Source organism: Schistocerca nitens, chromosome 1, assembly GCF_023898315.1.
Source record: "Schistocerca nitens isolate TAMUIC-IGC-003100 chromosome 1, iqSchNite1.1, whole genome shotgun sequence".
Taxonomy (NCBI): Eukaryota; Metazoa; Arthropoda; class Insecta; order Orthoptera; family Acrididae; genus Schistocerca; species Schistocerca nitens.
The window spans coordinates 632,327,565-632,355,543 of NC_064614.1; the positions used below are offsets into that span (position 1 = coordinate 632,327,565).

General features: G+C 47.2%; 1 protein-coding gene across 3 annotated transcripts in view; it reads right to left on the reverse strand.

Moving 5' to 3' along the window:
• Positions 1–27,979, reverse strand: part of LOC126257893 (AMP deaminase 2) — a 470,969-nt gene that overhangs the window by 215,438 nt on the left and 227,552 nt on the right. For all 3 annotated transcript variants that reach the window (XM_049955599.1, XM_049955600.1, XM_049955601.1), the window contains exon 2: positions 25,015–25,225. In XM_049955599.1, the coding sequence (XP_049811556.1) occupies positions 25,015–25,225 (211 nt within the window). The remainder of the gene's footprint in view (positions 1–25,014; positions 25,226–27,979) is intronic.

A 27,979-nucleotide genomic window follows, 5' to 3' on the forward strand; every position in this document is an offset into this window, starting at 1 on the left:
GCGTATTTTGGATTTACGAGTAGAAAAGTCGAGTATGTACCTACACAGCTGTATTCTGGAATCTGTGATTCAAAAGCAGCTACAGCACTTTTAATGCAGCTGTACTATCCCAACATATGTGTGCTGCAGGTACGGAAAGCACAAAAAGAAACAGCCAAGGAATTTGAACCCTACCTCGCTGTGCCAACAACTTTCTCAAGCACAGCGACGTCTCTTTCAGCTCCTGAAATTCGTAACACAAACTGCTTTGTGCGACCTCAAGTCTGTCGCGTAAGTTCGCATTTATTTTGTACTACTGACACTGCGTTTCCACATACTCGTTAATCACTTTTTCCGCATCATGGGAATCGCACTCGCAAGGTAATCAAGATAATGTTATCACAGGAGTATTTTTAACTCTTGATAATGCATTAAATGGAAGAGCATTTGTGGGAGGCGGGGCCGTGAGGCAGGGGGGGGGGGGGGCGTACGTAGAAAAACTTGCATTACAGTAGTAGCCTAACCAATGATTATAGAAGAGACACTAACTTCTATCTGAATTACGCATTCCACGTGAACTCGTGGATGTAATTTTTTAATTCAGCATGTTATGCAACTTATAAAAGCATTCATTTTCAAGCTATAGTCAGGAATATAGTGTATGTTTAACGTGTAGAAAAAACAATACATCACACTTCTTTTATTTTAAAATAAGTAATCAAACATAAAAGGGGAATTAATGATCCAAACTACATTTTATACTTCTTTTATATTGTCTTATTAAATACGTAACGTGCAATCAGTATGTTTCAGATTCTGTCGAAATTTTATTAAAGATGTTTCACATTAAATTTCATTACTCAGCATCAAGTTACGAGTCCCGTCACTGGATTAGCGTAGTTAGTTCTATTAAAAACATTTTATTTGAAGAAATATGACAAAATTACTGTAACTGCAATGTATGCAATGCCTAAAATTTCTACACAGGTGATAGTTATTTGCATTAGCCTGAGATTTCTCAGTTGAAACCACTTTTTCTCCACTTCTGAAAGAGTAATTTTGTTTTGCAATGAATTGTTTGAAAAGTTAGTAGGGATAAAAAACTTTCACATGATGGTGCAAAAAATTTGAATAACCGAAACTATATTTTTGTAACCATAACTGTCACGTTTCTAAAAATGCACATTTTTGTCGAAATTAATGTTTTAATTATAAGATTATTAAAGTGACAAGTTTCTGTTTCGAGAAAATCCTCGCGGGAAATGCGAGATTATAAATATGGGGGTTGCGCGCGAATTCTGAGAGTCTATGTTTAACTTTTGGTCTGTAAAGATACTGTGCCCCTCGTCTGGAGCTATCATTTGTCTTCTCTGTCTGTAGAATTTGTGTCGTGAAGATCCGACATGATGTCTGATGACGAAAAATGGGAAGAAATATGTTTCAATAAACACTTAACAAACCCAGTCTTAGGTAACGAGCAGAAAACGGGAGAAAGATAAGTTAAACATTTTGTTTGTAGTTATTTCTACGCGCTGGTAATTACTAAGTGCAAGAATCGTGTATAGTAATACCTAAAAACACCATGGACATACGCGAAGCCGACGTATCAACCATCGAGCCATCGGTGTAAACCACTTCGTGGCCTCGGCACATGTCAAGAATCGAGAAGAAGTGCCAGCGGAGAGCCATGGGGTTAACTGAGTCCCTAGGGCCATATGAAAGGTCCAGGCGAAGCCGCGGCCTAGGTGTACATCATGGAGGTGTACGTGAATGGACTTCAAGTATAGGTGGTAAGGCAAGGACTCCAGTTCGAAAAGAAGGGATCAGACATGAACTGCAATTGGAAGTCCTGACCTGGGTCGCCGATGTGAGAGATGAACCGCCTTGAGTGAGAAAAGGAGACGGTGATTAGGATGCACAGGAGAACTACGAACGTGTGCAACGTAACTGGCCAGCAGTTTTGCACGCCTAACCTGCAGTGGAGGGACTCCGGCCTCCACAAGGACACTGGTCACCAGACTAGTCCTAACAGCTCCTGTCGCTAGGCGAATGCCACAGTGCTGCACTGGGTCGAGTAAACACAACGCTGAGGGCGCCGCTGAACCATAAACGAGACTCCCAAAGTCAAGTCGGGATTGAACAAGGGCTCTGTAGAGCTGCAACAGCTTAGAGCGATCTGCACCCCAGTCGGTGTTGCTCAGGCAGCGGAGGGCATTGAGGTGCTGCCTGCACTTCCGCTTAAGCTGACGAAGGCGAGGAAGCCAAGTCAATCGAGCGTCGAAAACCAGTCACAAGAATCGATGTGTCTCCACTACAGCGAGTGGATCGTCATGAAGATAAAGTTCTGGTTCTGGACGAACGGTACTACGCCGACAGAGTGCATATCACACGACTTTGCGGCCGAAAACTGGAAACTGTGGGCTAGAGCCCATGACGACACCTTGTGGATGGCGCCCTGTAGGCGCCGTTCAGCAACACCACTACTGGTGCAGCAGTACGAAATGCAGAAGTCGTCTGCATACAGAGAAGGTGAGACGGACGGCCCTACAGCTCCTGCTAGACCATTAATTGCATCTAAAAATAGAGAGACATTCTTTACACACCCCTGCGGGACCCCATTCTCCTGGATGTGGGGGGAACTATGGGAGGCACCAACTTGGACACGGAAAGTACGAAGTGACGGGAAATTTTGGATAAAGATCGGGAGCGGGCCTCTGAGACCCCACTCCTATAATGTGGCAAGACCATGTCGCCAGGTGGTGTCATACGCTTTTCGTAAATAAAAAAAGACGGCAACCAGGTGTTGGCGTCTGGAAAAGGCTGTTCGGATGGCAGATTCGACGGACACAAGATTATCAGTGGTAGAGCGACCTTGGCGGAAGCCGCCCTGACATGGAACCAGTAACCATAAGACTCCAGGACCCAACCCAACCGCTGACAAACCATACGTGCCAGCAGCTTACAAAGAACTTTGGTGAGGCTGATGGGCCGATAGCTATCCACATCAAGCGGGTTTTTGCCGGGTTTGAGCACCGGAATGATGGTGCTCTTCCGCCATTGCGACGGAAGACGCCATCGTACCAGACCCGGTTGAAGAGGACTAGGAGATGTCGCTTGTAGTCAGATGAGAGATGTTTAATCATCTGACTGTGGATCCGATCTGGCCCAGGAGCTGTGTCGGAGCAATGTGCAAGGGCACTGAGCAGCTCCCACTCTAAATGGGGTGTTATAGGATTCACTGTGGCGTGTAGTGAACGAGAGGACTTTCACTTCCAGCCGCCGTTTGAGAGTGCGAAGGGCTGGGGGGGATAATTCTCCGACGCAGAGGCTACAGCAAAGTGCTTGGCAATCGCGTTTGCGTCGGTAGATAACACGCCATTTATGTTAACACCGGGAACACCTGTAGGGGTCTGGTACCCGAAAACACGTTTGATCCTTACCCAGACTTGGGAAGCTGACGTATGGCACCCAGTGTCGAGACGTATCTCTTCCAACACTTCTGCTTCCGTCGTCTGATAAGTTGGCGAATGCGGGCACGGAGCCGTTCAAAGGCTATGAGGTGCTCCAGGGAAGGGTGCTGCTTATGTCGCTGTAGAGCTCGCCGACGCTCCTTAATTGCTTCAGCAACTTCAGGCGACCACCAAGGGATTGTCTTTCGCCGAGGGCACCCTAAAGAGCGAGAGATCGTGTTTTCTGCCACAGAAACGATTGTTGTAGTCACCTGCTCAACCGTCACATTGATGTTCCCGTGTGGGGGAGATTCAACAGTGACAACAGAAGTGAAAGTTCCCCAGTCCGCCTTGTTTAAAGCCCATGCGGGCAGGCGGCCGTGGACCTGACGCCGGTGCAGTGACAGGAAGATGGGGAAGTGGTCACTACCACACAGATCGTTATGCGCTCTCCAGTGGGTAGGTGAGAGAAGTCCTGGGCTGCAGATTGATAAATCAATGGCCGAGTAACTACCATGAGCCACAGTGAAATGTGTGTCTGCCCCAGTGTTTAAGAGGCGGAGGTCGAACTGAGACAAAGTTTCGACATCTCTGCCTCGGCCAGTAAGCACGGTGCCACCTTACAAGGGGGGTTATGGACATTAAAATCTCCCAGAAGTAGGAAAGGTTTAGGGAGTTGATCAATCAGTGCAGTTAATACATTCAGGGATATTGCAAAATCTGGAAGAAGATATACATTGCAGACAGTTATTTCCTGCGTCGTCCTTATTCTGACAACCATAGCTTCAAGAGGAGTTTGAAGGGGCGCAGGTTTACAGACCGAGTTGAGGACATAAACGCAAACTCCACCTGAAAGCCGATTATAGTCGAAACAGTTCCTGCTGTATCCCTTATAGCCACGGAGGGCAGGGGTCCGCATTGCTGGTAATGAGGTTTTCTAGAGGGCAACGCAGAAACCAGGTGTAAAGCTTAACAGTTGCCGTAGCTCAGCCAGGTGGTGGAAAAAACCGCCGCAATTCCACTGGTGGATGACATCATGAGACTGGGAAGGCACGGAATACTTAATGAGGTAGTTTATCCCTCAGAGTCACCTGCTGCCACCTACTTTTTGCCTGAATCCATTGTGTCAGAGGGTCCGGCAAGATCTAGGTCCTCAAAGGACGCCAAAATCTCCACCTGATCCACAGACGCAGAGCTTGTAGTTAGCGGTGGTGTGGGTGCCACCGCAATTCCCTTGGTTTTGGGGACCTTCTTTTTGGATTTCTCTCGCTGTTTCTTGGGTTTCCCTGGCTCGAAGGACTTCACTGATTCAGTCTCCGGGGCTGAAAGAAGAGCGTGAAGCCCTACGACCAGCTGCTTTTAGGCTCTTCAGCCACTGGCGGGTGTTATCTTTCCCACTAGCAGAAACCTGGGCAGGGTGTGACCCAAGGGACCCCTTCCTAGCGAGAGGAGCCAAAGACGACTTACACTTCTCTGGCTCAGAAGTGGGGACTGATATCCCCGATGGTTGGGGTGTGTTGCTCCCGAAGTAGGTGGTGCAAGAGCAACAGTGAGGGAAGTGCCCAACCATCAAGGGGGCAGGTGTAGTCTTCTGGCTCTGAGAAGTGTCTGGGGTTGGCGGAGCTGAGGGGGCTAGAACTGTTGTAGTGGCGGCGTAAGACGATGTCATACGTACAGGATGTAGGCGTTCAAATTTCCTCTTAGCCTCAGTGTAGGTTAGTTGGTCCAGGGTCTTGTACTCCATGATTTTTCCTTTCTTTCTGCAGAATTCTGCAGTCAGGCGAGCAAGGCGAATGGTGCTCTCCGCAATTTACACAGATGGGAGGCGGAGCACTTTGAGTATTGGGATGTGTGCGTCTGCAATCTCTGCATGTGACACTGGAAGTACAGCGGGAAGACATATGGCCGAACTTCCAGCATTTAAAGCACCTCAATGGGGAAGGGATATAGGGCTTTACATCACAATAGTAGACCATCATCTTAATGTTCTTGGGTAATGTATCACCCTCGAAGGCCAAGATGAAGGCACCGGTGGCAACCTGACTATCCCTCAGACCCCGGTGGACACGCTGAACGAAATGTACACCTTGTCACACTAAATTAGAGCGCAGCTCATCGGCAGAATGAAAAAGAAGGTCCCTGTGGAATATGATACCCTGAACCATATTTAAGCTCCTATGGGGCGTGATGGTTACCGAAGCATCCCCCAGCTTGTCACAAGCGAGTAACGCCCATGACTGGGCAGAGGATGCTGATTTGATCAGGACTGACCCCGATCTCATTTTGGACAAGGCCTCCACCTCCCCAAACCCGTCCTCTAAATGCTCAACAAAAAGTGGCTCTGAGCACTATGCGACTTAACTTTGAGGTCATCAGTCGCCTAGAACTTAGAACTAATTAAACCTAACTAACCTAAGGACATCACACATATCCATGCCTGAGGCAGGATTCGAACCTGCGACCGTAGCGGTCGCTCGGTTCCAGACTGTAGCGCCTAGAACCGCACGGCCACTCCGGCCGGCTGCTCAACAAAAAACTGAGGCATCATCGTCATGTAAGATTCCCCATCAGCTCTCGAACATACAAGGTACCGGGGTGAATAAGAGCCACTGCCATCATTAGCCTGATGTTCCTCCCATGGTGTAGCCAGGGAGAGGAACGATTTGGGGTTGTACTTCTGTGCATTGAATTGAGCCCGTGAACGCTTAGAGACTGCTGGTGTTATTTTTTTGTTTTTTTTATTTGGTTTTAGGGCGCAAAACTGCTATGGTCATTAGCGCCCGGTCTGTGACTTAGGAAAAGGTAAAAAACGAAAATGGAATCCAGCAGCAATGGGAACGAAACTCAAAAAATTGGAGAAACTAAAAGCAGAAGGAAGGCTTAAAAATCCACTACAGAAAGGGGTTGGTTGTCCCCAAAAAGAGCTACAAATGACTGACGTCATTTCACTGGCACTAATAAACTCGAGAACGGCTGAGCGCATGTCATCTGCTAAAATGGACGATATATCAGGCGACAGCTGTAGACGGGCACGTAACAGCGTAAAATAGGGGCACTCAAGTAAAAGGTGTCTTACCGTCCACAGCTGAGAGCAGTGGGGGCAGAGTGGGGGAGGATCGCCGCTTAAAAGATGTCGATGGCTAAAAAGACAGTGCCCTATCCGGAGTCTAGTTAAAATTACCTCCTTCCGACGACGCGTTCGGGAGGAAGAGGTCCAAGCACAGGAAAGAGCTTTCACGTCCCGCAATTTATTACGGGGAAGTGTCGACCAATGTGCGTGCCATAAAAGAACAACATGACTACATAAAACACTCCGTAGATCGGCGAAGGGAATCGTGCGAATAGCTGGCCGAAGAAGAGAGACTGCAGCCTTGGCCGCTATTTCGGCCGCCTCATTTCCACAGATACCAACGTGTCCCGGGAGCCAGAGGAACGCCACCGAGACGCCCCCCGAAGTAGAGCAAGCGTAGGCAGACCTGAATCCGGTGGATCAGAGGGTGGACAGGGTAAAGAGCGTGGAGACTGAGGAGAGAGCTGAGAGAATCTGAGCAGATAACATACTGTATCCGCTGATGACGGCGGATGTAGTGGACAGCCTGGAGAACAGCGTAAAGCTCCGCAGTATAAACCGAACACTGGTCGGGAAGCCGAAATTGATTTGGGGTGTCGCCAACAATATAGGCACTCCCTACACCTAACGATTTTTCGAGCCATCAGTGCAAATAAATGCGGCTTCCTTCATTTGTGCACATAGAGCAGCAAATGCCCGACGATAAACAAGTGCAGGGGTACCATCCTTGGGAAATTGACAAATGTCACGGAGCAGGCAAATCCGGGGACGGAGCCAAGGCGGTGCTGTACCCCAAGTTGTCAAAAAGGTTTTAGGAAAGAGAATGGAGCAGTTGACGGAAGCGAACTCCCGGCGGTAGTAGGGAGGAGGGGCGGCCTGCATACCCTACATCAAAGGAAGCGTCGAAACAAATGTCATGGGCTGGATTAGCAGGCATGGAAAGATGGCTAGCATAACGACTCAGAAGGACTGCTCGCCGATTGGACAGCGGAGGTTCAGCAGTCTCAGCATAAAGGCTTTCCACAGGGCTGGTGTAAAAAGCTCCAGACACTAAACGTAATCCACGGTGGTGGATAGAGTCGAGACGCCGAAGAATAGACGGCCGAGCAGAGGAGTAGACTATGCTTCCATAGTCCAATTTCGAGCGCACTAAGGCGCGACAGAGGCGGAGAGGGACCACTCGGTCCGCTCCCCAGGATGTACCATTCAGGACACGGAGGGTGTTGAGGGATCGCAGACAGCGAGCCGAAAGATAGGAAACGTGGGAGGACCAGCACAGTTTTCTGTCAAACATAAGACCCAAGAATTTAGCGACGTCCGAAAACGGAAGGTTGACAGGTCCTAGATGTAAGGAGGGCGGAAGACACTCCTTACGTCGCCAAAAATTAACACAAACGGTGTTACTGGGAGAAAAACGGAAGCCGGTTTCCATGCTCCAGGAGTAGAGGCGATCGAGAGTGCCTTGAAGACGTCGTTCAAGAAGGCTGGTCCGTTGAGAGCTGTAGTAGATCGCAAAATCGTCCACAAAGAGGGAGCCCGAGACATCAGGAAGGAGACAATCCATAATTGGATTTATGGCAATGGCAAACAGTACAACACTTAGCACGCAGCCCTGGGGTACCCCGTTTTCTTGGGAGTAAGTACGAGAGAGAGTAGTGTTCACCAGCACTTTAAATGTGCGCTCTGCCATAAATTCGCGAAGAAAAAGGGGCAACCGACCGCGTAAGCCCCAAGAGAACAGTGTGCGGAGGATGCCTGTCCTCCAACAGGTGTCGTATGCTCTCTCCAGATCAAAAAATATTGCTACTGTTGGGCGTTTCCGGAGAAAATTGTTCATGATTTAAGTGGACAGAGCAACAAGATGGTCAACTGCAGAACGATACTTTCAGAATCCGCATTGGGCAGGTGTTAAAAGACTGCGGGACTCCAGCCACCGCTAAACGGCAATTCACCATACGCTCCAAAACCTTACATACACTACTCGTGAGAGAAAAGGGGCGATAGCTAGAGGGGAGATGTTTGTCCTTTCCAGGTTTCGGAACAGGAACGACGATAGCTTCCCGCCATCGTCTGGGAAAAGTACTGTCGGTCCAAATTCGATTATAAAGGCGAAGGAGGTAACGCAGACTATGGTATGATAAATGCAGCAACATTTGGATGTGGATACCATCCGGTCCTGGGGCGGAGGAACGAGAAGAAGGGAGTGCATGTTGTAGTTCCCGCATAGAGAAAACAGTATCGTAGCTTTCGCGATTTTGAGAGGAGAAAGCAAGAGGTCGCACTTCCGCTGCACGTTTCATCGGGAGAAACGTTGGCGGGTAATTTCAAGAGCTCGAAATCTCATCAATGTAGTGACTCAATGAGTTAGAAATTGCGACAGGGTCCGCTAATGTATCATGCGCGACAGTGAGCCCAGAGACCGGGGCGAAACTAGGCGTGGCCGATAACCGTCGATTCCGACTCCAAACTTCCGAGGAGGGAGGGAAGGTGTTATATGAGCTAGTAAAGAAGTCCCAGCTTGCCTTCTTGCTATCACGGATGACGCGACGGCATCGCGCACGGAACTGCTTATAGCGGATACAGTTGGCCAAAGTAGGATGGTGCCTGAAAACGCGAAGAGCACGTCGCCGCTCACGTATTGCGTCACGGCATGCCTCGTTCCACGAAGGAACTGGGGGGCGCCGGGGCAATTCTGAGGTGCGAGGTATTGAACGTTCCGCAGCTGTAAGAATAACGTCCGTAATATGAGTGACCTCATCGTCGACGCTAGGAAAGTGACGGTCATCGAATGTCGCTAGAGACGAAAAAAGTGTCCAATCGGCTTTGGCAAACTTCCAGCGTCTCGGGCGCATATATAGCAGTTGTGGCTGCAATCTAAGGACACATGGAAAGTGGTCACTCGAGTGTGTATCAGCAAGGGCGAACCATTCGAAGCGCCGAGCTAGCGGAACAGTACCGACCGAAAGGTTCAAATGAGAGAAATTTGTCGTGGAGGCAGACAAAAATGTGGGGACCCCAGTGTTGAGGCAAACAAGATCCGCTTGGCGGAAGACGTCTAGCAATAGTGAGCCACGTGGACAAGGATGTGGAGATCCCCAAAGCGGGTGGTGGGCATTGAAGTCCCCAACCCTGCTGGTGATTGACCACCAGCGTGTCATCTGCCCTGATGCTTTTAGTCGCCTCTTACGTCAAGCAGGAATACTTCGGACCCATTCTAAACCCCCGACCCGCAGGAGGTCTTTTACAATTGTGGATGGCTATAGATGCAGCGTAGCTCAGTCTTTCTACAGGGTACTTCGAACGACTTGTTGATCCCATACAGTTGGTTGGGTTGTTTTGGGGGAGGAGACCAGACAGCGAGGTCATGGGTCTCATCGGATTAGGGAAGGATGGGGAAGGAAGACGGCCGTGCCCTTTCCAAAGAACCATCCCGGCATTTGCCTGGAGCGATTTAGGGAAATCACGGAAAACTTAAATCAGGATGGCCGGACGCGCGATTGAACCATCGTCCTCCCGTATGCGAGTCCAGTGTGCTAGTCCATACAGTTGATGCAGTACGCCGGGCAAAAGGAGGTCCAATACGACATTAAGAGGTATCCCATGACCTTTGTCAACTCAGTGTAATTTTTTAGTTGTTCCGGAAAACGAGCTCTGAAAACCCTGTAAGGAAAAATTTTTAAAACGCGAACTTTTTTAAAAGCAGTCTGTAATACAAGATTTCATTCACAACGTTGTGTCACATGTCACAGTTACACAACGGCACATTCTAGTGCACACGCTATCTGGAAAACTACACAAATGCTATAATTGGTATGGTCAGGATGTCCATACTCACTCTCCTACATGACATGTGATTCAACGAGTCTTCACCTCTCTTGCTGTACGACACAAACAGAAAATCAGCTTAAGAGATTTATGTGATTGCTTTCTATAGCTTTTATAAATTGTAGAAATGTTTCATTTATTTTTTAATGTGCAAACAGTTTCGGACAAACGTCATTATAAAGAACGTTTGAAAATTGAAATAAAAAAAAACAAGCAATAGTTAACAACGGAAGATACAAACTTATGTCAAAAATGTAACATTTACTTAAAACGTAGGGGGGGGGGGGGGATGCTGCATCGAACTTGACAGTGATTTGGAAAGACCTAGCCATGGTTCAAATGGCTCTGAGAACTATGAGACTTAACTGCTGAGGTCATCAGTCCCCTAGAACTCACAACTACTTAAAACCTAACTAACCTAAGGACATCACACACATCCATGCCCGAGGCAGGATTCGAACCTGCGACTGTAGCGGTAATCTCTGGTGTTTCCAGTTTTCCTATACGGAACTGAAACTCTGACAATAACTGAAGGGGACAGTAAAAGAATTGATGCTCGAGACGTGATCGTATAGGATGTTGCTGGAATATCATGGGTGGGCAAACGAACCAGCAGATCAATTCTTCAATAACTCAGGATGGAGAAGAGATTGTCCAGTATTTGCTCCCAGCAAATCCTGCAGTTCTTTGGTCATATAGTTGGACGACAGGATGATAAATTGGAAAAGAACATCACCCAAAGCAAAGTAGAAGAGAATAGATTGCAGGGGTGATCGCCGGGATGACCAATGATCAGATAAAGGAGAAGGCAATCCAAAACATGGGAGCAGTTACTCCTACATACAGAAGACCGAGGAAAGTGGAGACACATTGTTAAGAGCATCCTGTGAAGGGTCACCAACTTTCAACTACGAAATAATGTTTGGTAATGCAGAAGCAGGTGCATTTTGTGTGTCACTCGGATGGTTGTCTGTGATACACACTCCATGCATCTACCTCTGCATGACTAAACATTAATTATAAATATAGTATTTTAGACTTTTTGATGTATGTATGTGTTAATAAAAATATGTAAGTATTGCTTGTGTCTTTACTACAATTTTCAAACATTTTTTCCACTTGAAAATTTATTGTATGCATGATCGTATGCAACAGATGCCGTATAACGTTCTTTGAGCGAAATCGGTCGCAGACGTGCTCAGGGTGATTTGGCTGCCCATACTTAATAGCTTTATGCAACCCACAATGCCTTCAAATACCGCGAGCTAGATTTTCATACTCTCTCCCTCGCTATGCGTGAATTATTGGTACTACAGAAAAAATGAGGACATTTTTATAGGAAATGTAATGTGGTTAAATTTTTTACTAGGATACATTCTCGCTAGAGGCCGCAGTTTGCGAATTATTCATGAAAATGTGCAAAAGTGACCTCCAAACGCGTTTCTCTCTAAAGAAACTCTAAAACCGTGGCCTCCAGCGAAAATGAATCCCAGTACAAAATTTAACTAAATCAAATTTCCTGCAAAGAAAGCAGCCCTCTTCAGTTTCTCTGTGGGACTAATCGCGCGCGCGCTCACACACACACACACACACACACACACACACACACACACACGCACACACACAAAAGAACGAATGAATGAAAATCTTGAGGGCGTTCCAGCTTACACAAAACTCATAAGTTGGAGCAGCTGGATCACCCTATGTATTCCGCCCCCGGTAGCTGAGTGGACAACCGGCACGGTAGCTCAGCGCGTTCGGTCAGAGGGTTAGCTGCCCTCTGTAATAAAAAAAACTGAGTTAAAAAAAGCGCGACAGACTGTCAATCCTAAGGGCCCGGGTTCGATTCCCGGCTGGGTCGCAGATTTTCTCCGCTCAGGGATTGGGTGTTGTGTTTTGTCCTAATCATCATCATTTCATCCCCATCGACGCGCAAGTCGCCGAAGTGGCGTCAAATCGAAAGACTTGCACCAGGCGAGCGGTCTACCCGACGGGAGGCCCTCGTCACACGACATTATTATTATTATTATTATTATTATTATTATTATTATTATTATACCCTATGTATTATAATTTAAAGCTCTCCCCACCGCATTTTTCCGTCTGTATGTGCAGACTAACTTCAAACACTGTTGCAGGGATTTTGATATGGTTTTCGTTATTAGAGACAATTATGAGGAAGGTTTTTGTTTAAAATCTAAAGCCGCTGGTGTACTTAGTCCTATCCCTGCGAACCTATTTAGGTTGCTGGTTAAAAAATAAATCAAACAGCAGCTTACAGAAACGCACGGCCACTCCGGCCGGCTAACCTAATACACTCAGCACTTATCCCAACTAGAGGAATCAAGGTAAAATATTCAACTTACTTCAAACATATCGATCAAACTAATTTCCTCATTTCGCCTTGGTAGAACCAACAGTATTTTACGTAGTTAATCGACGGGGCGGTACACTGCTTAGCGCTCTGTACTGGATGACTGACTTTTGGGAATACTTGTGAAGAAAATACTTATCCCATATGGGAATAACATAGTAGCACTACATTTCATATTCGTTGCGCACCGTCTACACCGAGATTCCCAGTAGGCCAAAATTTAATCAGGCGACTTGCTGCGCGAAAAGAAGTTGCCAGTCCTAACCGTAGAGAAGCTGAATGAATTAATTCATGTAAAGAAGACGATACGAAATACCGTGTTTGAACTCTAGCATGTGATCTGCTCGTCAGCAAGTGTCACGAGTTCAAACACTCGCTTACGACCTAGACCTCCTGCAATATACAACTAGAAAGCCGGAATAGCGCGTAACCGCCGCTATCGCCTCCGAGAACAGTGAAGGCGTTCACAGAGCCCACGACGCGCGCGTTGTCCGCCGAGCACGGCCGCGCCTGCGCACTGGACCGCCTGTTTATTCAGCGAGCTGTCCTCGTTACAGCGGCGACTGCGTTGCGGTGGTAAACAAACAACAGCACGTGGAATGCGGCTGGGACCGCAGCGGCAGGCGCGCCCACCCGACACTGGCCAGCTCGTGTAATAAGCGCCGTCACCGCACGCCCAGAATAGCTCTGCTGGAAGTGCGTAAACAGACGCAGCTACGCAGTTTGTGTTAACACTCCCACTAATTTCAGCACGAATAACGGTGCGGCTCTTTCCCGTAGATGGCAAGATTTTAAACATTTCAATAACAGAAATTGTCTGACCGTTTTCCAGCCAGGTGCGAAATAGATTATTTCAAAAGGGCTTCCTCATTTAGGAAGGCTACAGAAACGTCAACACACGTTTGTGGTGTTACGCGTAAATAAAAAGAACCACCGGCCCATGTAACTGACAGCTCTAACTAACGTCCGAAGGCGGTTTCTTGTCAAATACGGGTCAATACATTGAGCACCACTTCTGCAGCCGCCTCCAAAGCTGCATGTGAATTTTATACACTACGGACACTATAATTCTGTGTCTTCGTCTGCCTGCGAACAATACATTTTCTTACGATGTCCTCCTCCTGTGAAGGCACAGAAAAATGATGACAAAGGATGAAAAGTTGTAGTAAGCGGGTGTACTGTTAATGTCCGATGCATCTCTCAAGAAGAGTTCATCTTGTTCGATCAACTCTCACAACGAATCCGCTACACACGCAGCTTTCTAAACGACAAGTAGTTCTTCACATAAACGACTGAGGCAAGTGTCTTCATAGGAGGGGTGGAAAATCCGGAGCATCTTCGAGGAAAGAGCACCTGCGGTAAGACAAAAATGCAATTGACTTTATAGTATCATCCTCGTCTTCCTGACCGTATCCCAGTGTCCTTGATTTTACGTGCAACGCCTTGCGAATCTCTTACCGGAAATATCCATTTGCTTCCGAGTTCATCCCGCAACGAGTCCTTGAGATAGGGCACACTGTGCCTCAGATAAAGATGCCGATTATGCCGCCGAGCAACGATGACATTGTACGAATTTATATGACACTGAACTATTACTTACCGCTGTTCGCCTTTGACTCCCCACTCACGACATCAATAGCGTTTTCTAGGTCCCTACTTCTGTTGCACCTATAACACTACCGCACCTTCACCTATGTTAAATACTAACGACACGTAAAATGTACATGTGGGTCTTTCAATGGATCATGACGTATTATAGTTAAAAGCTTACCACAAGCTTGTAGCATGTAATACAAGAATGTGTACTGTACAAACGCGGTTTTCAAACAACCCTACATATGTTTATATTGTGATATGAAAACGGGGAACATACTGATTACAAATTGTCACTTAGAGAAAAAATTACTTAGTAATACCAATCACAGCTTGTATATATAAAGATGATACTAGACGCGTCAGTCTTAGGGGCAATCAACACACACCTTTAAGTTCGCCGCATACAGGATTGTTACAAGCTGCACAGAAAACTGCTGGCATGCATTTCTAGGAGTGGTGGTAGTAAGAGCAATCTTTCCTCGGTCATGTTGCGGAAGAAGTCCTTGCTGTTCTTCCACTTTCATTTTTAGCTCCTTGCTCAGATCTGACAGACTGCCGAGTGCGCCATCCTCGATTAAAAATTAACCCTCTTAACGCAAAATTCTGATGCACCGACCTCTATCAAAGTTAAACGAGGGAACTGACCGCGGTTAAATTTTACTGTGGCTCTTGCCTGGTCTTCTCGAAATAACCAGGATTTTATAAGCGTACAGCAGTAAGATGAGAGCGCGTTTCGATTTACTTAGACAGGCTCAAGGCTTCGTATACCTAACGCTATACGTGAGATGAGCCCAGAAAGTTTATTAATTCTGAGTCAAACTTAGCAGGCGCACAATAGAATTGTGCCTCCACATGTGACAACACTGCCGGTTTTTCTCTAACAAGGGAACCACACAACAATCGCATTTTTTAGTTTTTTATATTTATTGTACATCAAGTTCAAAACTCAAATTACCTCTCCCAAAGAAGTTCGATTCAACTCTCAAAAGTTCTTGAGAAAATCGCTTTTAATACGCTAAAATAACGTATTTTTCAGGCAAGTAGTGTGGCTATGCGGTAGCGTGCATGTGTTTGGATGGAAGGGGGGGGGGGGTTAATGGGTTCGGTCCTACGTGGCCTTAGCTGCGCTCGGTCTTAGGTAGATTCAAATTTTTAAACAAAGCTGCTTATTGTATGAGCATTTACGTGAAATTTAAAATGCAAAGAGACAGGAAAAATTTAATTTGTAGTTTTTTAAATTAGATAATCTTGATTAACAATGTTCTATAAAAGACCGGTAACCAAGAATGTTTGTTTGTAATGAAAATCAGATTGTTGTAAGCAGTATATAGTTAGATACAACAATATGAGCATTTTTCATAAAACACAAAGATGAATACTCGTACATGTCCAAGAATTGATGTTTTGTGAAGCCAAAGCGGAGGCACACTGTTCTTCCTTGATAAGCGCGTGATTTATGTCCTAACATTGGCAGATAAGAGAACAGCATACCATACGTAGTCGTGAGACTTATGAACGCCTTCAGCTTTCGGCGTTCGATGACCACTGTGCCGCTTATCATAACAGCAAAAATTAACAAAAACGCTGAAGAAGATTCGTCAAAATGACAGCGTCCTCCTTCACACATGGCGCGTTTTTTTTTTTTTTGCCTAAATATGAGTGTGATACAAGTAATGTATCATCACTACAAGGCTATGAAGGAGTCCATGTTTAACGAAAGTTCCATTTCAGAATAATTACGTGGTCCACCTTCTTGTTTACGTAGGGGTAGAGAAAATCTCATATTCTGTAGAGTAATAGATGCTTATAGATTTAGGAACTTCAGAATAGCTCATCTCGCAAAAAAAAGAAAAAAAATCAAGAGAAACGAATGCTTCGAATAATCTAACGATCATCGACAACTGACAAAATTTCGTCCGTAAAAGTCTTTGAAAGCTTTACATGACGAGATACACTATCTACAGTATTCGTATTTGCTCCTCCTACGCACTGCGTTGCTGGGGTAAGACATCCAAAGGCCTGGGGTTCGATTCCCGGTCATTTCTAACCTTCTTATCTTTTTTTTTTTTTTTGTTTTAGGGCGCAAAACTGCTACGGTCATTAGCGCCCGGTCCGTGACTCAGGAAACAGTAAAAAACCGAAATTGAAAACCAGCAGCAATGGGAACGAAAGTCATAAAATTGGAGAAACTAAAAACAGAAGGAAGGCTTAAAAATTCACTACAGAAAGGGGTTGGTTGTCCCCAAAAAAAGCTTCAAATGACTGACGTCATTTCACTGGCACTAATAAACTTGAGAACGCGGTCGGCTGAGCGCGTGTCATCTGCTAAAATCGACGATATATCAGGCGATAGCTGTAGACGGGCGTGTAACGGAGTAAAATAGGGGCACTCAAGTAAAAGGTGTCTTACCGTCCACAGCTGAGAGCAGTGGGGACAGAGTGGGGGAGGATCGCCGCTTAAAAGATGTCTATGGCTAAAAAGACAGTGCCCTATCCGGAGTCTAGTTAAAATTACCTCCTCCCGACGACGCGTTCGGGAGGAAGAGGTCCAAGCACAAGGAAGAGCTTTCACGTCCCGCAATTTATTATGGGGAAGTGTCGACCAATGCGCGTACCATAAATGAACAACACGACGACATAAAACGCTCCGTAGATCGGCGAAGGGAATCGATTGAATAGCTGGCCGAAGAAGAGAGACTGCAGCCTTGGCTGCAATATCGGCCGCCTCATTTCCACAGATGCCAACGTGTCCCGGGAGCCAGAGGAACGCCACCGAGACGCCCCCCAGGTGGAGCAAGCGCAGACAGTCCTGAATCCGGTGGACCAGAGGGTGCACAGGGTAAAGAGCTTGGAGACTGAGGAGAGAGCTGAGAGAATCTGAGCAGATAACGTACTGTATCCGCTGATGGCGGCGGATGTAGTGGACAGCCTGGAGAACAGCGTAAAGCTCCGCAGTATACACCGAACACTGGTCGGGAAGCCGAAAGTGTTTTGGGGTGTCGCCAACAATATAGGCACTCCCTACATCTAACGATGTTTCCGACCCGTCGGTGTAAATAAATGTGGCGTCCGTCATTTGTGCACATAGAGCAGCAAATGCCCGACGATAAACAAGTGAAGGGGTACCATCCTTGGGAAATCGACAAAGGTCACGGAGCAGGCAAATCCGGGGACGGAGCCAAGGCGGTGCTGTACCCCAAGTTGTCAAAAAGGTTTTAGGAAAGCGGAAGGAAAGAGAATGGAGCAGTTGACGGAAGCGGACTCCCGGTGGTAGTAGGGAGGAGGGGCGGCCTGCATACCCTACATCAAAGGAGGCGTCGAAAAAAAGGTCATGGGCTGGATTAGCAGGCATGGAAGACAGATGGCTAGCATAACGGCTCAGAAGGACTGCTCGCCAATTGGACAGCGGAGGTTCAGCAGTCTCAGCATAAAGGCTTTCCACAGGTCTGGTGTAAAAAGCTCCAGACACTAAACGTAATCCACGGTGGTGGATAGAGTCGAGACGCCGAAGAATAGACGGCCGAGCAGAGGAGTAGACTATGCTTCCATAGTCCAATTTCGAGCGCACTAAGGCGCGACAGAGGCGGAGAGGGACCACTCGGTCCGCTCCCCAGGAGGTACCATTCAGGACACGGAGGGTGTTGAGGGATCGCAGACAGCGAGCAGAAAGATATGAAACGTAGGAGGACCAGCACAGTTTTCTGTCAAACATAAGACCCAAGAATTTAGCGACGTTTGAAAACGGAAGGTTGACAGGACCTAGATGTAAGGAGGGCGGAAGAAACTCCTTACGTCGCCAAAAATTAACACAAACGGTCTTATTGGGAGAAAAACGGAAGCCGGTTTCGATGCTCCAAGAGTGGAGGCGATCGAGAGTGCCTTGAAGACGTCGTTCAAGAAGGCTGGTCCGTTGAGAGCTGTAGTAGATCGCAAAATCGTCCACAAAGAGGGAGCCCGAGACATCAGGAAGGAGACAATCCATAATTGGATTTATGGCAATGGCAAACAGTACAACACTCAGCACGGAGCCCTGGGGTACCCCGTTTTCTTGGGAGAAAGTACGGGAGAGAGTAGTGTTCACCCGCACCCTAAATGTGCGCTCTGCCATAAATTCGCGAAGAAAAAGGGGCAGCCGACCTCGAAAGCCCCAAGAGAACAGTTTGTGGAGGATGCCTGTCCTCCAACAGGTATCGTATGCTCTCTCCAGATCAAAAAATATTGCTACTGTTTGGCGTTTCCGGAGAAAATTGTTCATGATTTAAGTGGAGAGAGCAACAAGATGGTCAACTGCAGAACGATGCTTTCGGAATCCGCATTGGGCAGGTGTTAAAAGACTGCGGGATTCCAGCCACCACGCTAAACGGTAATTCACCATACGCTCCAAAACCTTACAAACACTACTCGTGAGAGAAATGGGGCGATAGCTAGAGGGGAGATGTTTGTCCTTTCCAGGTTTCGGAACAGGAACGACGATAGCTTCCCGCCATCGTCTGGGAAAAGTACTGTCGGTCCAAATTCGCATGGAGAAAACAGTATCGTAGCTTTCGCGATTTTGAGAGGAGAAAGCAAGAGGTCGCACTTCCGCTGCACGTTTCTTCGGGAGAAACGCTGGCGGGTAATTTGAAGAGCTCGAAATCTCAGCAAAGTGCTGACCCAACGAGTTAGAAAATGCGACGGGGTCCACTAATGTATCATGCGCGACAGTGAGCCCAGAGACTGGGGAGAAACTAGGCGCGCCTGAGAACCGTCGAAGCCGACTCCAAACTTCCGAGGAGGGAGTGAAGGTGTTATATGAGCTAATAAAGAATTTCCAGCTTGCCTTCTTGCTATCGCGGATGACACGACGGCATCGCGCTCGGAACTGCTTATAGCGGATACAGTTGACCAAAGTAGGATGGTGGCGGAAAACGCGGAGAGCACGTCGCCGCTCACGTATTGCATCACGGCATGCCTCGTTCCACCAAGGAACTGGGGGGCGCCGGGGCAATTCGGAGGTGCGTGGTATTGAATGTTCCGCAGCTGTAAGAATAACGTCGGTAATAGGTGTGACCTCATCGTCGACGCTGGGAAAGTGATGGTCATCGAATGTCGCTAGAGACGAAAAAAGTGTCCAATCAGCTTGGGCAAACTTCCAGCGTCGCGGGCGCATGTATGGCAGTTGAGGCTGCAGTCTAAGAACACATGGAAAGTGGTCACTCGAGTGTGTATCATCAAGGGCGAACCATTCGAAGCGCCGAGCTAGCGGAACAGTACAGACCACAAGGTCCAAATGAGAGAAATTTGTCGTGGAGGCAGCCAAAAATGTAGGGACCCCAGTGTTGAGGCAAACTAGATCCGCTTGGTGGAATACGTCTAGCAATAGTGAGCCACGTGGACAAGGATGTGGAGATCCCCAAAGTGGGTGGTGGGCATTGAAGTCCCCAACCAGCAAATAGGGGGGTGGAAGCTGACCAAGAAGATGAAGGAGATCAGCTCGTGCCATTGGTGTGGACGATGGAATGTATACAGTACAAAGAGAGAACGTGTATCCGGAAAGGGAAAGATGGACGGCAACAGCTTGGAAGGAAGTGTTTAAATGGATTGGGTGATAATGGAGAGCTTCATGGAGAAGAATCATGAGTCCTCCATGTGCTGGAGTGCCTTCAACAGAGGGGTGATCATATCGGACAGACTGAAAATGAGGGAGAACAAAGCGGTCATGGGGACGCAGCTTTGTTTCCTGAAGACAGAAGATGACCGGAGAGTAGGATCGCAAGAGGATCGACAATTCATCCCGATTGGCTCGAATACCGCGGATATTCCAGTGGATAATGGACATAGGGTGATCAGAAAATGGAGGAATGTGACCAAGGTCGCTGTCAACTCAACGACTGCTCAGAGCTTGCGACCGACAGCATGGAATGGCATTCAGCCGAAGGTAGAAGATCCTGATCCATAGGTTGGTCAGGAGCAGCTCCTGCCACCAGCGATCGGCCGGTTGATCGGCCGTCAGCAGTGCGCCTCGGCGACACAGGAGATGGCCGAGGGCGATTTCCGCCAGGTGGTGCTGTAGATGGGACACGCCTTGGCGGAGAAGGAGAGGAACTGGGTTTCTTTGTAGCCTTCTTGGAAGTATGATGTTTAGATGAAGGAGGAACCGATGGTGGTGAAGTTGCCGTACGTAAAAACTCTTCACGAGTATGCTCTTTTTTCGAAGTCTTGGTGTCTGACTTTTGGGCTCGAGATTTAGCAGAACCCGACGAAGGGTGAGCCAGAGAGTGGGCAGGCGAAAGTGGTGAGGTTGAACGGGCGATCTTTGCGCTGGCCGATCTGACGACCGTGATACTAAAGGTGAGGTCGCAAGTCTGCGTGGCCGCCTCCTTTGTTGGCCGAGGAAAAGCAAGGACAGTGCTGTATTTTCCTGTCTGAGGCACGGTGGGCTGTCGACTGGCGAATAATTTTCGAGCAGCAAAGATCGACACCTTTTCCTTCACTCTGATTTCCTGGATGAGCTTTTCGTCCTTAAAAACGGGGCAATCTCGAGAGGAAGCAGCGTGGTCACCCATACAGTTGATGCATCGAGGGGATGGAGGTGGACAAGCACCCTCATGGGCATCCTTGCCACACGTAACACATTTGGCCAGATTGGAACAGGACTGGCTGGTGTGATTGAACCGCTGACACCGATAGCAACGCGTAGGGTTTGGGACGTAAGGGCGAACGGAAATTATCTCATAGCCTGCTTTGATTTTCGATGGGAGTTGAACTTTGTCAAATGTCAAGAAGACAGTGCGGGTTGGAATGATGTTCGTGTCAACCCTTTTCATAACCCTATGAACAGCCGTTACGCCCTGGTCAGACAGGTAGTGCTGAATTTCTTCGTCAGACAATCCATCGAGGGAGCGTGTATAAACGACTCCACGCGAGGAATTTAAAGTACGGTGCGGTTCCACCCGGACAGGGAAGGTGTGTAGTAGTGAGGTACGCAGCAATTTTTGTGCCTGGAGGGCACTGACTGTTTCTAACAACAGGGTGCCATTCCGTAATCTGGAACAAGACTTTACAGGACCTGCAATTGCGTCGACACCTTTCTGAATAATGAAAGGGTTGACTGTGGAGAAGTCGTGACCTTCGTCAGACCGAGAAACAACAAGGAACTGTGGCAACGATGGAAGAACTGTCTGTGGCTGAGACTCAGTGAACTTACGCTTGTGAGCAGACATAGTGGAAGGTGAGGAAACCATTGCGGAAGAATCCCCCATGATTACCGGCGTCTCTGATGGCGCGCTCCTCCCTTGTGGGGGCCCTCTCTGAGGGCACTCCCGCCTTAGGTGATTGTTCACACCTCAGGTCACACCTCCCGACAAATGGACGGAGGGACCAATCGGCACTTACGGGAGGTATCAGCTCGGGTAATCACCCCTCCCTGGGCCCGGCCGTTACCAGGGGGTATGTACGTGTCCTACCTGTCTACCCGGGGCAGGGAATTACGCGTTATCCCGTCACCGGCTACGCATAGAAATGCGTGCGTCGGCCTTCAGACACGCACAGGGAGGAAAAAAGAGAAAGGGAAAGGAAAGAAGAGGGGTCTCAAACGCCGCAGCGGAGAAAAGTGCAAAGAGAAGAGGGAAGGAAAAGAGAAGGACAGAGGAAGGACAGAGGAAGGACGAAGACTTGCAAGTATAGAAAGCAAGGAATTTGTAACAGTTTCGAGCGTCCGTCTCCGGACGTAGGCACAAACCATACTCCCAGAGGGGGAGAAAGGGAAGGAAGGAGCCAGAGGTGAGGGGGGGGGGGAGAAGATGGGGGACAGGGAAGGATGCGGAAAGGGAGGGTATGCAGCCCGGAAAGGAAGGAGGGCCACATTAGCTCGGGGTCCCGTGCTCGCTACGCACGTATCCACAAAAGAGTTGTGGACCCCCTGGGGGGAACCTTCTTATCTGTCATCGATACTTTCACCCTTGGAAAAGTTTTTTAATGTGAAAAATTTTGAACTGCACCATGGTTCCGTATCCAGGTTAGACTGTAACTGGTTCGTAAAGTCACTTCAAACGTCGAAGTAAGGAAAATGCCTAACACATTCAGAAAAGGGATTCCTTCGGGTTGTTGACTGCTTTATGGAACAGATAATAGGGAAAAAGAGGCTCCCTAACACCGATTTTTTTTCAGAATGAGGTTTACAGTGCTTGCAGATACATTGCAGTCTACATAACCATTCGACAATTTCGATGTGGGGCAGGAGCCCTAATTTTATCGTGCATTCCGTAATTCGTAATTTTCTGTTGGAGCTGGAGCAGTTAATACGCCCACAACGGCAGTTCTCCTTCAAGTTATAAGAAATTCCAAGTTCTGTGAACGTCTAAGATACCAGTGGCTGAGCAATAGTTGCAGAATGCCTTAAATAGCGGTCTTTGCCTCCTAAAGTAATTCAGGGACATTTTGGCAAATCTAAAACAACTGACCAGGACGGGAACTTTAAATTTGTTTGTCTTAAATTTTGACACACCTAACTAGGTTTCAAACCCCAGAAGTCAGCGTAAATGTGTTACAAAAGTACTGTTTATATCTGATACAACATAAAGAATTCGAGGTAACATCACTTTACTATTTAGAGCATACGTACAACGAACATTTGTGAGAAGTCCGAACTGCTAGTGGGACCGGTGAGCTACAAAACGAGTAAATCGTGCGCGCCTCTCTGGCCTAGGCACAGTTCCAATTGGTAGCGCTGCCGTGCAGCTGCTGAGGAAGTACACAGTCGAGAGCTCGACTTAAGCCTGCGAAGTGTCGAGGCAAACAAGCGACAACTTAAAGCAGCGAGTCGATCCGTTCGCAGTGCGACACTGGCAGCACAATATCACGAATGGCAGTTTCGAAACATTCAACGAAGAACTTCAGAGTCGATAAACCAGTAAAAGCTGACACTGAAGAATACAGACATTTGAACATCGCCCATCGCTTCCACTAAATGCCCAATGTTCGGGATTCCTCGTCCAATTACCCGTCGCTAAAGATACAAATCATTACAAACTTGGACAGAATTTTTCATTCTCGGCAGTGTATGTGCTGTACTAAAGAAATGTGACAGGTTAAAACTGGCTGTCGGGTCGTTACTAGAACGATATCGATTTTTTGCAAAGAATACTCTTAACACATGAGCCTGCGAACATCGAGAATTACATTCTATCGGTAATAATTGCTGCAACGACAGTATCAGCCTGATGATTCAAGTCTTTTGCAGTTACCTGACATCACACTTTCAGTGTACAAAAATCTATGCAGTAAAGCACGTTTTCATCTTCAGGCACACAATACAACAGACTATGGCACTTAACCTGCACTTCGGTCCAAGACAAAATAGGCAGGCCACGTTTGTAATAGATGCCTAGTACCGCATTCTCAGTGGAGTTCAGAACAGCGCCCTGTCATCGGGGTAATGCCGCTTGTGTACACTGGTATTATCGCTTTGCGATACGAAGGCTTGTCAGCAAGGGAGGTTGCCCGCTGAATTGTCGTACACTACAGCGGCGTCATTTGAACACTCATGAAGTTTTGAAAAAGGCAGACGTGTCTGCCGCAGAGCTACAATATGGCTCTGCATGACTATGATTGCATCGTCGTCACCACCACCACCACCACCACCACCACCACCACCACCACCATCTGTTCGGCTTATTAACATAACAGCTTCATTTAGAGAAATATGTAATTGACAATGCCTGTATCGAAACTGTGGTAATTGAATCATACTGGCTAACTACAGCGAACCATTATCGTTGTGCCCTGCAGCATTAAACATCATATGAAATTGTATTTGTATCTAAGCATAGAAACAAATTCTAATAATGTTACATAAATAGAAACTCATCTTTATTAGACAAGTGGACGATACGCATAAAATCAACAACATTGCGTTTCCAGAATGAGATTTTCACTCTGCAGCGGAGTGTGCGCTGATATGAAAACTTCCTGGCAGATTAAAACTGTGTACCGGACCGAGACTCGAACTCGGGACCTTTTGCCTTTCGCGGGCGAGTTGGTGAAGCACTTGCCCGCGAAAGGCAAAGGTCCAGAGTTCAAGTCTCGGTCCGGCACACAGTTTTAATCTGCCAGGAAGTTTCAACATTACGTTTGTCTGCACAACTGGCGAACTTTATAAAATTTGTAAACTTTACAATAAACAGATTCATTTTTAAAAATCAGAATACATTTGTAAGCTGGTTTACACATAGTAAAAGATTGTGTTCGGTGCCTCACAACAAACCGTGGCTCAAAATGAATGTTTTAGCTGCCACCATGACAAAGAGTATATTTCTATTTATGAACTGCGGTGTTTGTCATGTAATAGGTATTCTTCGTCACATGTCACTTTTTGTGGATGAACGTAACGTTAGTATTCCTGAGGGAGAGGGTTTCATGTGACGGTCATTATGTGTTGTTCAGGGTTTTCTTCCGGGGAAACTATTCGTAGATCATCTTGACATTGTCAAGATCTTCGATAACTTTATTGACAACACACGAGTGTTCCTCAAAGTTTATATTCGAAGGACGATGAGTTTCGCAGGAGTCAGGCTCTTTCCTTTAATTTTCACTGAACGGTTCATTCATTTATTGTATCAATTTCCTGTGGTTTAGTAGGTGCTGTCTGCAACAGAAGCTCTCAAACTGAGTTCTCGGTAGCGTAAGTTACGCGAGAAAATCGATTTTACGGCACTTGCGGAATTGAAGTATATTCGACTGACCTGCTGGTGATCTGGCGCTGCATGGCCAGCTTCTTCTCGAGCAGCTCGATGGGGAACTGCGGCACCTCGTAGGGCGCCGAGATCTCGTTGGGCAGCTCCATGCTGGAGGCGGTGTTGGGCGCGGTGCCGTCCGCCGGGGCCGGGATGTCCAGCACGAGCGCCGGCCGCGAGAACTGCGGCGGACCCGCGTACGTCGTCGGGCTCTCGCTACCTGCAACAACGCACGCCGCGCCACCTCACTAACCTTTCAGAAAACGCCGAGGCGAATAAAACACTTCGGAGATAACAGAACGCGTACCAGCGAACTCTGACATCTTAACCCCGTGCCTCTATCTACTCCACTGCGGGAACTTTTACACACGAGTGGGTCGTGATACGTCCTGAAGGCTTTAACAGCTGATACGTCATTGACAGTTATAACAAACTGTGCCATTAACGACGCGTTTTCGACAAATAATGTCCTGGTGCTCTGAAACAGCATATTATTCATAGGATGTAAGTTATAACATAAAACCCACCAAATATGGGCTTCATCTGACTACGATGAAATCCATATGGCGTCTCCCAAGTTCTGTTTGTGGCGTAAAAATTTGCATCTCAGCGCCTACGTACCCGTCCACGAAGAAGTAGTGTAACTTGTGTATTTCAATCTTTCAGATACGGAATGTTGTGAAACGTGAAACTCCACGTTGTGACGTTATCCATAAACGCTTTCGCGTCTGGGACAAAATGTGGTCAAATGGCTCTGAGCACTATGGGACTTAACATCTGTGGTCATCAGTCCCCTAGAACTTAGAACTACTTAAACCTAACTAACCTAGGGACATCACACACTTCCATGCCCGAAGCAGGATTCGAACCTGCGACCGTGGCGGTCGCGTGGTTCTAGACTGTAGCGCCTAGAACCGCTCGGCCACTCCGGCCGGCCCGTCTGGGACAGTTTAAGGTAGCTGAACGATACACGCTGTACTCAACACCACACACCGACGCCAGTGACACGTCGAGCGGTAGGTAAACGTCTCCATAAACATCATCACGTTATTCTATTCCAGCATATTGTGATGGGCCTACCTCACTGGAAACGGAGACGTATCTTCCTCCCGAACGATTCAGCCAATCGAAGAATGCATTTCATTTTTCTTTCGGAGGCCATAATTATGAAACAAGGGCAGTGCAATTTAGTTATAGTAGGCGATGCTGAGGCAATTGGAATAGGAAACGAGATACTGAAAGTAAGGCAGCAAAATAAGTGGTAGTAACCGTTGTGCAGAGGAAGATGTAGACTGGCAACAGCAAGAGAACTATTTCTCAAAACCAGAAATCTGTTAAGACCGAAAAACAGAAATCTGTTAACACTGAATATAAATTTAAGTGTTCTTTCCTGAAGTTATTTGTGTGGAGTGTAGCTTTTTGTGGAAGTGAAACGTGGACTATAAATAGTTCCGACAAGAAATGTAGCGCTACCTGAAAATGCTGCTGATTACGAGAGGTCGGTTTCATTACTGATAAGGAGGTACTCAATCGAATAGGGGAGGAAAGAAATTTATCACTTGTCGCGCCTCAAAGAAGGGCGCAGTTGATACGACACACCGTGAGGTATCGTGGAATCGTAAATTTTGGAATCCAGAAAAGTCTGAGGGTAAAAATTGTACAGGGACGCCACGGCTTGACAACAGTAGCAGGTTCGAATGGATGTAAGTTGCAGCAGTCATGCAGAAATGAAAAGATTTGCTACAGGATGGACAAGCGCAGAGAGCTGCATTAAACCAGTCGTCGGACTGAAGACTACTACATGCAGTAATGTAATACTGTTGAAAGTGTGCCGGCACTAGAGTAAGAATATAAAAGTAAACAAAGAACATAGCTATCCCAGCCACAGAGGTTAGTTATTTCATATGAAATTCGCTTATAATGCCTACAAATACCACACATCTATCACAACAGTTACCGTGGCTGTAGCAGTTTGATTGTCTATACTTAATCGGAGCGTCTCACGGATTACTACTAGGAAGCAAGTCCGATACGTAACGGACTGGGTGTGTCCCTCCACGGACGTAAAATTGTACGCGAAGCTCCGGCGAGGAAGAATGGTGGTAAGAGGGTTACTGGAAGAAGCGCAAGTAAGATATGAACATAAAAACGTAACTGTGGCCACAGACCCTGACGGGCCCGGTGGTACCGACCGACCGCTGCATCATCCTCTGTCATTGGCGTCACTGGATGCGATACGGAAGGCCGTGGGATCGGCAAACCGCTCTCCCGGGCGTTGGTAGTTTTAGTGACCTGGAGCCGCTACTACTCGATCAGGCAGCTCCTCAACTGGAATCACGAAGCTCAGTGCACCCCGCTCCAGTCCTCCCATCAAGAAACATCCTTGGCAGTACCGGGAATCTAACCCGAATTCTCCGTATGACAGTCACCCACACTGACCACTCAGCTACGCAGGCAGACGAAAAATATGAACAGTTACACTGTAAAACAAATGTTCGTACTCGCCGCATTGAAACAAATAGATGATCATCTAAGTTGACCGACTAACAATAGATAACCATTCAGGCTCGTTAACATCAGCTATTCGCACTAAGTCGCTATGTATGTGTTCTTTAGTGCTTACGAATAAGCTAAGATTATTTTGTACATTAAGATTACTATTCGGCAATGTGCTATATATATGACACTGGCCTGGCGTAGTTACCAAAATAACCCACAGTATCAGACAACATTTCGTATTCACGTTATAGAGATTGTGCCCTCACACTCAAATCAGTTACTTCACTGGTGCATTCGCTACGCGCACAGACTGGCTATGGCCATACTCTATCTGGTTTGCTGGCGCTTATTGCACTTGGAACTAAAAGGGCCAGACACTTCCTCTCTGTTACGGGTGATCGCAGCAGCTACAGTAGAGAGTATCAGTACATATACCGTTGAAGATACTTTTTTTTTTCCTTCTCTCATTATATTC